The sequence below is a fragment of the Cryptomeria japonica genome, chromosome 6 (assembly GCF_030272615.1).
Source record: "Cryptomeria japonica chromosome 6, Sugi_1.0, whole genome shotgun sequence".
NCBI lineage: Eukaryota > Viridiplantae > Streptophyta > Pinopsida > Cupressales > Cupressaceae > Cryptomeria > Cryptomeria japonica.
Genome location: NC_081410.1, coordinates 659995180 through 660007213, shown reverse-complemented (window position 1 = coordinate 660007213; position 12034 = coordinate 659995180). Strand labels below are relative to the sequence as shown.

The following is a 12034-nucleotide window of genomic DNA, read 5'->3' as shown; positions in this document are numbered from 1 at the left end:
CCCAGTCACCATGCAAACCCTGCGGGCCCACTGCCACGTGTCCAGACATGACGACCACCACATCACCTCATTCTGCCATGGTGATAATCCAATCAACAGTACCATCTCGACACATCTCCTGCCACGTCATCCTGGACGACGCGTAGACTAGACCGTACTGCCACGTCAGCTTTTCAACCAATCAGACTCTACCACGTGTTAGTCCATATTGTACGGATGCCCACTCAGCAAGGAGGTTAATTTTTCATGATGGATAGAAGCCCATCAAATTCAACCTCATGTTTTGTTGACGTCATCATTTTTTTGAAAATTTGGCAGGCCCCCTTCGTTGAGCTTTTCGATTTTGCAATCCAACTTTGGAAAGCCATATCTTGCTCATTTTTGCTCTATTTTTAGTGCCATGTTTTTTGAAATGGGCTAGAATTTTGTGTACTTTTCACGTGGTGGCATTATTTGTTGATTCTGATGAACAGATTTTTTAGAAATCTCAGTTTTTGGTGACTATACCTGTCCAATCCCCATTTCTGCAACTTTCGGGACTCCATTTAGGCTCATACAAACTCCTTTTCAGGTGCCATTTTTTTTTAAAGTGCATAATTTTTTGTCTACTTTCATAATATGCTATTAGTTTGCAGTGATGCTGGGTAAAAAATCGTACTTTCAACATATGGTCTTTATTGGCTAATTTGGCACTTGTATTGCATAGATCTATCTTGTTGGTCTTTTGCATTGTAGTTCTCAGCCTATTGGGGCAGTTTTAAAACAAAATCAGAAGCCCACCTTGCCCTATTGTTTGCAAGTGGCCTATTGTACATGCACTACATATAAAGTGCCTAAATCATCATTTTATTTTTATTTTTTTTTTTGGGGGGGGAGGGGTACTTTGATTGATTGAATTTGGGGGGCTATCTCTTGTGCTTTTGTGTTTTTGTGCTCTTTTGTTCCTTCCTTTTTTTATTTTATTGGTTCTCCTAAGTTTCCTCTCTTAACTCCTAATAATTATGCTACTTGGAAAATTGATGCATGGAGTAAACTTATGGAAAAAGGACTAACTCATTACATTGATGGAACTATTGTTGCTCCCGCTGATCCTAAGGATGATCCTGTTGCTCACTTGGATTGGCTCACTAAAAATATCATGACAATTGGTACCTTAAGAAAGTATGTATCAAAAGATCTGATTTTCCATATTGAGAAATGTACTCTAATCAAGGATGCTTGGCAAAAGTTTCAAGACTTGTATGGTCAAGTTGATGAGATTAGGGGATATCATATTGATAGTGATATCACCATGTTTGATACCAAGAACTTTGATACTATACAAGATTATGTCACTAAGGCAAAAGAGTTAAGAGCACAACTCAAAGATTGTGGCATTGAAAGAAGGATACTCAATTGATCTTCAATTTGATGGGAAAACTTCCACAAGAATATGCAGCATTTATTTCTAGTTTCCAAACCCATAGGATGACAATGGGTTCAAGCTACAAAATGCTTACATGTGATGCTTTCGCCTAAATGTTGATGATGGAACAAACTAAGTTGATAAGCATGGGCATTCTTAAGAATTCTCAGTCTCAAGCATTAGTGGCAAATCAAGGGAACAAAGGAAATCAAGGAAAGGACAACTCAAACAAGAAGAAATGGCAATCAAAGCCTAAGGATAAAGCACCACCTTCTCCACAACAAGGAGATTCATCCTCTTCCAAGAGGGACAATTCACCAAAGAGGGAGAGACCTACTTGTGCCTATTGTAAAAATTTTGGTCATGAGGAGCGTTGTTGCCATTCTAAGAAGATTGATGAGCTCACGCATATCCTCAAAAAGCAAAACATTGATTTGCCTAATGCCTACAAGAAGGATGATTCATCAACTTCCACTTCCTCACAATCAAAAGGGAAAGGGCAAGTATTCATGGCTTCTACAAGTGGGAAGACTCACTCTTTTTGGAAAAGAAAAGGACAAGCTCTTTGTGCTACTACAAGTAATGATTCAAGGAGATGGCTTCTAGATTCAGGGGTTTCTCATCATATGGCATCTTCACAGTCTATGTTCTCTTCATTTGAACCTTGCACCATGCCTCAGATTTTGATGGGCAATCATACATACATGGATGTGAATGGGAAAGGAACTATTTCCATTGGGGATAACTCCTTCAATGATGTGTTGTGTGTACCCCACTTGACAAACAATCTTATTTCCATCTATCAAATCACACATGGCGCAACTAAGAGAATTGTGGAGTTCACACCTGAGTTAGTTTTCATTAGAGACTTGGAGACTAGAGCTATCATTGCGATTGGGGTGGTGGATCATGCATCTCGGTTATACTCCTTTTCAGATTTTGTTGATGAGGATGATTTCACATATGATGATTCTACACATGATGATCACACTTCTTGTGACAAGAGCTTTGGGTACTTGAACTTGGGGATTCTCACATGTGACCCCATCCTTGAGCCTTGCATTTCATCTCCTCCTATTGATATCACATCACCTATTGCACTTGATGATGCAAATAGTGTGACAGTTTTGCCTTCATGCAATTCAGTGCAGCAAGATATTCATTGTCTTCCAGCTTCGGTTTCTTGGGATGAGTACTTGGCAGACATTGCAGGTTTGTTTGTGGAATCCTACATTGCAGATTTGGGAGACATCATTGATGATATTAATCTTCTCTTTTATGAAGATGATCCTTCTTCTATTGTTGCGAGGGAACACTCTGACCCTCTTGTTAATTCTCTACATGATCATTCTTTCAAGGTTGACATGATTGTGGATACTTATGTATAGCAGTTGGAGGAGGTCTCTTTATGTTTAGAGGAGACATGTGATTCTTTGGATATTGTTCTACATTCATCTCCACTAGATCTTGGAGTGCCTTTTTCAGTAGCGTGGAGCAATTTACCACCTTTGGAGGGGGAAACCTTTAGCATCGACATGGGGACACTTGAGCAGTTTTCAGAGACTTCATATATCATGAGTTTTTTTCATACATCTTCCCTTCATGATTGGGGATATTTCATGGATACACCTTTGGTTTTGTTTCTTCCTAAGGGGAGGAATGTTGTTCGACGTTCATGGAGGACTTTCTTCATTCATCATCGAGCTTCTATCATTAGTGCAGATTCTACATTGGGGGGGCGCTACCTAGCTTCTCTTCTTCTCTCATATGGGGGGGAATTTTTTCTCAAATGGGGTTTTGTTCCTCACATACTTCTATGAGAGTTATCTTGTATAGCTTTCATCTCTCTTTTGGGGGAGGGTTTTTTCCCATTGGGTTTTTCTCTCTTTCCCCTCTTTGTGAAAGATTTCATTGCATTGGTTTCCATTTGCATTTGTACATGGGTACCTAGCAAGGCCTGGTAGCTGGAACCCATCTTGCATTGCTTAGTTTCATTGTAGACTTAAGCGCATTCCCCTAAGTTGCACTTAAGGGGGGGTGTTGGTGTAAATAATTATTCATCATGGATATTATTACACCTTACTTAAGTTTACTTAGGTACATGGATATCATAGTAGTTTGTGTATGAGACACTTGGGTGTTTGTGCCACATTGGGATAGTGTGTGTAGGAGATTTGCACCTTTTATGGTGTGATCTTGTTACTACTCTATCATATCCACTTATTGTGGTATGAAATTCCACCTTCGGTGGGTGATCCACCTCATGTGGAATATTTTATTGTTTCTCCTATCTACCACATCTATTTCCTACCTACCCTTGTTTCTTATTGAGCCACATGTCATGTTTGTGTGCTCCCATATCCATATAGCCTTGCCTATATATGCAGGCTCAATGTAACAACTATTGAACAATTGATCATTTATATATTGATGAGAATACAATTTATTCTTGTTCTATATTTTGTCTCTCTATTTTGTACTTTTCATTGAGCTCTTGATCTTGGCAAAATCTCACACATCATTTGTAGGTATGGTGTACCCATGTCCATCATCATAGATAACGGGCTTCCCTTCAAAAATCAGGATGTCCGTGAACTCTGTGAGAAGTTTCATATCCAATGCCATTTTTCCACCCCATATTACCCACAAGGAAATGGTCAAGAACAAACCTCAAATAAGAACATACTGAGGATCCTAAAGAAGACAGTAAATGATGTCAGTCGTGATTGGCACATTTGTCTAAATCCAGCACTATGGGCATATCGAACTAGCATTTGAACCCCTACAGGCACAACCCCCTACTCACTTGTTTATGGATAAGAGGCTATCTTTCCTATTAAGGTAAAATTAACATCCCTAAAGGTTTCCTTGCACAATTTGATTACTGATGAAGTGTATCAGGTCTCACGTCTTCAAGATCTGGAACTGCTTGATGAGAAGCGACAAGCTACCTACAATCACCTAAAAGCATATTAGCAATGAATGAGAAGAAGCTATAATCATAGGGTCAAACTTCACACATTTGAGGTAGGAGATCTTTTTCTCATAAAGAATCCTCGAAATCAACCAAACAAATAACACTGGGGAAAATTTGAATCCAATTGGCTGGGTCCATATGTCATCACTGCAGTCTTCAGGTCTGGGGTATATCAATTAGCAACTTCAAAAGGAGAACCATTGGTAGATCCAATCAACATCATGCATCTCAACAAAATGCATACATAAGTTGTTCAGAGCATTAGGCTCATCAAATATCAAAAAATACCAAAAATATTTAGAAATTTTTTTTTTTAAAAAGTACAATAAAATGAAAACAAATCAAGAAAAATCATTCATCCAAATGGTGAAAACCACTTCGATGGCACCTTGGATAAGTATGGTGGTGAAAACCTAGCAAATAGGTGCCATTCATAAAGGTCGTACCTCCATTTCCATTCGGACTTGTTGTGATTACATCCATTACATCCACTCATACATCCTATCTACCATGGCTTGTTATTGATCTGAAAACAGGGTTCTTATTATCATGTGTCCTACGTCATACTTTCACACTGACACCTAACTGGGGGTAACCTTTTTAACCAAATGATGGGAGTGGATACTAAATATTGGTGATTCGCCAAGTTACTCATTTGAAAAATATCCCAAAATAATCCAAAATCATTCATAACACATTCAAAAAATACCAAAAATATTTGAAAAATATCCAGAAATAAAAGCAAAAAAATTCAAAATGAAACAATTCAAAAATCCAAAAACAACCAAAACATTCAAAAAACATTACAATAAAATTGTTCCTTGTACATAAACATCGAGCTAGACACAAAACAAAATAACATTCGAGCTACCCACAAGATGACCAACTATCAAATCAACAAATAGGCAAACATGCTGAGCACAACATACACAAAACCATCTTAAGCAAGGATGCATCCTTCCTTAAAACAAACAAGACATGGTGACATATAACTTTGACAAAAAGATGTTGTTTGGTTGATAGGCACTTGGTCGAATTATTGCTTTATATATTTGGTTCCTATGTCACTCTAGGATATCCACAAGTTATTGGAGTGGCCAGGATGATTCTAGATATCTTTTTCTTTGTTTTTTGTTTGAGGATTTATCCAATGAAGTTCTGGGGCACGCACTAATGGTGTCTACGTGGGAAGTTTACTAAGATACAAAATCTATGCAAAATATGTATTCATGGATCCCTGTTGGCTTGCTAACTACATTGTGTACCTCAACTATCTTCATATGAACCAAAATGGAGGGTTACTTTCCTTATTTGTGATGTTTGTTTATAGGTGCAACATTCAAACTTGGTTTCTGATACCTCAGCCAAGATCGGTACTACCATGCTCAACGAGGATATAAAGAACAATGAATAAAGCCATGGATCGCCATTCCATCTCATTTGTATATATTGCCTTTTGTTGCATATCACCCATCCATCTATTCCCTCATACATTGTAAATATTTTGTGTGCATGCATACACAAGAAATAGGGTTTCTATGAGAAAGCTAAGTGTGAGGGACTATCCTTAAACAAAGAAGACAGCATACTAGGTCCTCCATACCTTCATCTCATATTGACTTCCCCACCTCACCCTCCCTATCTAGGTCATCATAACCCAACACCCTGCATGGTGTCCCATCAAGTCAATCACACCTAGTTCATCGCAGTCCATCTCTAAAAGGAGCGGTTGCGTAACCTATATCGTCTAGGTCATCTTGTATGAAAAACCATGTCTGCCTTTTTATTCCAACTACCAATTGATCAAGCTATCAACCATGGTGTAAAACGGACAATTACATCAATTGTCTCAGTCTCAACGAGTATTTTGCTTCAGATACCTTGACTTCATCAGGCAATTTCATCAATTGTCTAAGTCTCATCAAGTCCATTTGACTCACTCAGACTTTATCTTGTCCGAGCGACAACTGACATCAGCTATTACGCTTTGACTAATCACAAGGAAATTCCACTAATTGCACCAGATTGTCCAAAAATGATTAATTGAACAACATCCATCCAATGCACCACAACACTGCATTTGCATAGTCTCTCCTGTGTGACCTAAGGGTTTTCATTAACTTACCTTCTCAATCTTCGTTATTTCGCCATTTAACCTAAAACTCTTCTAATCTAGCAATTCTCCCTATTCTTTTTGTTTTTCGAGAGATCTCCTGATTTTTCAAAAGTTTTGGCCCATCTCTCAAGAGGGCATACCAGCCCACAAAATAACATCCCTAGGGCATTTTTCTCATGCCTATTTGTTGTTCTTTGAAATGATGCGATAATCGACACCATCCAAAAAGGGGCAAATGTAGACACATAAATTTGTCTATTAATTAAATGAATGTTAAATATTTATTTAATGACTAATATTCTTCTATTAATTAAATTAACATTTAATTAACTCACCTTAGCCTATTCTTCTATTCTAAGTTAGATAAATTTAATCAATTTATTTAATTACTAACTATAGTCCAGGTTATTAAATAAATGTAATTTATTTAATTTATCCCCCCTTCTTCCTATTTAAATAAATTTAACATTTATCTAAAAATAAAATCCCCTTTTTAAATAAATAAATATTTATTTAAAAGAAACTCATCCACTTTCATTCTCCTACAAATGCAAGTTTCACATTTAAATAGTTTTTTGTTTTCATTAAAACCTATTTACCCACACCCACCTCTTTTTAGATTATTCTAGATTTTCTCTTAATCCCTTCTAGATTCTTCTAACCCCTTCCAATTTAGCCTAATCGATCTTCTAAACATTTGCACAATCCTAATCCAAGATTAACCCTCAACCCATCATCTGACCCATTTAAGACTCTTATAGAGTCATAAATGTTTCCCTTCTCCAACATTCCAACCCACGTGGGTCTTGACCCTTTGGTCAAGGCTTAACCATGGGTAAAATTTATACAAGATTTTACCCATTGGATAATAACCCTACCCTTGGATAAAATCTTTATCCAATAACCCCAACCACATGAGGTTACCCTCATGTCCCCTCAAGCATTTAATGCTCCCTTCCTCTCCTCTCAAGCCATTACATGTTGACACTTGTCATCATGGGATTGGATTGAAAACCATCACATGTATCACAAACCCATGAATCCTAGCCCTTCACAAGCTCACTCAATCTTAGCCATTCAATCAACATTTTTCCCTATAAAAGGAGCCCTCACCTTCAAACAAATGAGGAAGCATTAGAGCATTGTTACTATGTTGATATTAGAATAGACATTTAGATCTTTCTCATACTATCATCATCTTGTTTTGCATAGCATCTTGTTTAAGCATTTTCAAATAATCTTGAATCTCCATATGGCATCCATGGCTTGTGCTAAAAGCTTAGAGACTCATTACTTTGGGACTTGGAGAGGAGATAAACATGGGAGGAAGAACCATTAAAACATCATGGAGGCATCTTAGGAAGAAGTAATATTTGTTTGTTTGTACTTTCTTCATTTTTTGCTTTTAAATTTCCTTTGAATATGTTTTGAAATGGTTTTTAGTTCTTTGTTCTTGGTTTCATTGTTGAACTAACATGCTAACATCGAGCTTGATTTTTGACTCTTGTAGCCATTTCTCACAGCATCAGTTATGATTAACAACATTGCATCAACATCAACTCAAACTCCTCTTGTCTAAGAAAATTTTTTGATTACCAAACTTGCATCGACATCAACCACAAGCATACCACTCGTCCTATGAATTGAGACAAACTCTATTATCCATAATAACAAAACTACAAAACTTTGAACCAAGACAAACTCAATGATTCATATGTACCACTCACTATGTCTATAGTTCAATACAAACTTAGTTATCTACAAACCAGAACCACTACATGCTGCCTCTTGCACTTGAAATGATTAGTGATAAAAAGATGCTTCTCATGCAATGAATCATCCCTAAGCAAGAAGCTAGCTGGATATGATAGATATCCTCCTGCCTAGACATTTCCTCCAACCTCCAATTTGTTATCTTCTTACTCTTTAATTAAGAGATGTAGCAATTAAATCTTCAAAAATTCTAAGTGTAGCATGAATGGTCCTAAAAAGACAACTACTATGTGTGGCAACAATAAATTGTCAAATATTTGGATTCCACCAAAAAATACACCTTTTACAAAATCACTCCAATTGTAAAAATAAATCTTGACCTTATCTGTACTAAAATATATATCAAAACAAATTTACAACAAAAAGAACCTTTAAACTCCTCTTTCATCCAATTAGAAGAATAAAATTATTTTGTTACTATTGTTCAAGCGCATGCCCAAATAATTTACATTTCTATCTTGCAATGCCCAAAATAATCACATTTCTTCCCTAGTAGTTTTTCGTGTAGGCTCTTGGATTTATTTATCTTTCAAGTTTGCATCAAGAGTATTATCATGTGCCAACATGTATCTTTCAACAATTGACTAAAGAATTTCTCTTTACTTCCGTTTCAACCAATGGATTGCATATAAATTAGATGATCAGTTGCCAAGATAGACAATGTTGCCTCTTTAAAATTTCCATACCTTGCAGATATTAATTTTTTTTCACAATGTATGATTTGCCTTTATTTTTCAGAATTGTTACGCCTCTTCTATTTATCCAATTCCTGCAATAAAGGTTTCTAATATTTCATCCAATTGGGATTTCCTTGATGATGTGTTTGGCAACAATTACCTTTATGAAATCTACAAATTTCAATTTCTACTCCAGTGATCTTCCAAGCTTAGCAACAGGTGTACATACATGATCAGCCAAATTGTAGTGGCCAACAAACATTGAACGACTGTTTTTGCTTACCTTCTACACTTGTTCCTTTTGAGTGCACTGTAACAGTTTCCCTCCATTCGTAATTCACAACCATATAATCATTTCATTCTGATGCCAATATTGAAATGGTGAGAACATTGCAACTAATAATGAAATCATCATTGTTAAAAAGAACAATAAACTGAAATTGATATTCAATAGATATATATTTCATTGGTTTTCAAATGACTTTCTAAAGTCTTAATTTTTCATGCAAAATTAATTTATAGAAATGAACTTCCTAACCAACGAATTAACCTAACTTAATTTATTATATGTAAACCTTATCTCTTAACAGAACAATTGAATTTCATTTAGAACTATCATATTTGGTTGAACTAGCATAAAAGATGCATAATAAGACAAAAATAGTAGTGACTGGAGAGGCTAAGCTTAGAAAATTAAAAGATTTAAGAATGTAAATTTTAAAATTAAAGAAATGAGATATAATTGATTTTTTTTTTCCAAATGCTCTTTCATTAGAAAGACATGGCAACAACAATGACTAAATCGAACGGTGTACAAGCTTTCGATTGTCTTGCATGCCTCTTAGAAATTGTCTAAGTGATAATTGGTAAAATTGACTTATTCAATTCAAATAAGAAGTAATATAAACTTATCCTACAAATCAACTTTCAAGACACAATTTATACTCAACATTCTGAACACGAATTTAACCTAATCAAAATTCAAAATAAAGACGGTCAAATGTGCTTCTAGAATTCTGAATTCTGGATAGAAAATATGAACTTCTGTGACAACATGACTTCTTTCGTCAAAGTCAAATTCATCGTATGAACGTGACCTTTGAAATCTAAAAATAAAATCATCATATAAACGTAACTTTCAAGATACACATGTTTGTTCAACCTTCTTCATACACATGTCCATTGATAATTCTAGAACCCAGAAAGACAATAAGAACTCCCGTGAGAACCCGAGTGAATAAATCAACCGTGACTCCATTAACCTCCGATTCTCTCGCTGGTCTATTACGTGCAAGACCCGCTTGATCAATGTTGATTTCAACGGGTGATTTATTTCCTTCTAGTCTGCTGACTCCAACTCATCAAGTCTCTCGTCAAATCCAACGTGACCTTTGAAATCTGCAAAGCCTCGTTCACGATATTCAGAAATCTGCTATAAAAAGCCCTCTCACCATTGATGAAATTACATTGGCAAAGAGTGAAGAAATGGCGAGGGTGGGAGCATCATTGGTGTTGGTGTTTGTGTTTGTGATGATGTTGGGGATTGTAGTGAGTCGAGTGAGAGGGGACAAGTGTGGAGATGAGATACAGGGCTTGGCCACCAACTGCGCTCCGATATTGCAGGGCAACGCTCCCTCTGCGGCGTGTTGTGGGCTCATCAGGAGCGCAGACATGTCGTGCGTGTGTCCCAAAGTCACTCCTGCAATTGCTCCCTCCATCAATGTGCCCAAACTGGTCACCATCATCCAGAGTTGCGGTAGAAATGTTCCTCATCAAACTCGATGCGGAAGTAAGCATATCTTCATTTTCAATATTCCCTTCAAACTCGTTTTCTTTCTTATTTGGATTTTTTTATGACGGTTTCTTTCATCGTCATATTGCAGGTATTGTTACGCCATGATTAAAATCCAGTGGAAGCTCTATAGAATACAGATTTTTACAGTTTATGAAGCATGTTCCTATTTAATAGCGTTTAAATAAAATGTTTGGATTCCTAATATGTAACGGGGATGAACAAACATATGTGGGATGCACCACCTGAAATTTTAGAACCGTCATTAATTAATAGATTGACTATTGTAATAGTTTGATATTATAGGTATACAATATGATTATTTATCAATATAAAAAAAAAATGACTAATTTTTAATTTTTTAGTCACGTATTTTTAATAGCTTCAAATAACAAGAATCTGTTTTAGACTGTTAAAGTCATATTTTGGAGCTTTATATATGTTTTTGGTAATACAGCAAGACATTCTCTTCATGCTATGTAAAGTTTGAGTAACCATTCTTAACATGTGATCAGATCATTGGCTGCCTCGTATTGAGTTGGTGTCGAGATTGACTTTTGCCATTTTGTACAATGAAAGCTTTTATTTCATTACTTGGGAGGTAGAGGAAATATTGGCTTATGATTTATAGTGGTCACGGTGGAGAATATTTATTAAATACTGATCATCAGGTGGAGTGCTGGATGTGCTTAATTGTTGCTCCCAATTTTAAGTTGCATGCCAAGAATTATTTAAGCCATCTATACCATCACCATAACTTGTAGCTATCATGTTTTTGGTTCTTTTGGGCGTCAATAATTTAGGGATTGGAATTTGTTTAAGGTTTGAGAATTCGCTTATTCGAGAAGAATAATTGAGGATCTTCAATAGCAATTTTATTGGAATTATTGTAGCCAAACATTTTGATATGTAATATTTCTCTTTAATTTATAGATTGATTATCATTGTTTTTGGCCTTGTATAATATTTATCCTCAATTTTATTGTTCACGTGTCTCTACCTATTTCAATCTTTGTATGAACTAATGTTTTTGTGAACAAGAACATAATATCAAAACTACAATATTTTGGAAAATGAAATAATGTTAATTTATTAATTTTTTATAATTAAATTATTGCTTTAGTAATTATTTATATATTTTTTTTAAATATTAATTGAGTAAGAGTTAGTCAAGAATAAACACCCTTTTGTGATTTGTATTGAATATTTAAGGAAAGAGGCTTTGGTTCTAGTTACATTACTAGCTATAGTTATCCATCCATTTTTCCCATTAAACATGAAATATGATCAACTT

General features: G+C 35.7%; 1 protein-coding gene across 1 annotated transcript; it reads left to right on the top strand.

Moving 5' to 3' along the window:
- The first annotated feature begins 10395 nt into the window (after positions 1-10395).
- On the top strand, positions 10396-11269 carry LOC131054825 (non-specific lipid-transfer protein 2). The gene is made up of 2 exons (XM_057989434.2): positions 10396-10737; positions 10832-11269. Exons 1-2 carry the CDS (start codon positions 10434-10436, stop codon positions 10846-10848), a joined length of 321 nt encoding a protein of 106 aa, XP_057845417.2. The 5' UTR covers positions 10396-10433; the 3' UTR covers positions 10849-11269.
- The last annotated feature ends 765 nt before the right edge of the window (positions 11270-12034 follow it).

Excerpts from the sequence above, each read along its gene's own strand:
- LOC131054825 (XM_057989434.2), top strand. The coding sequence starts at position 10,434 with ATGGCGAGGGTGGGAGCATCATTGGTGTTGGTGTTTGTGTTTGTGATG.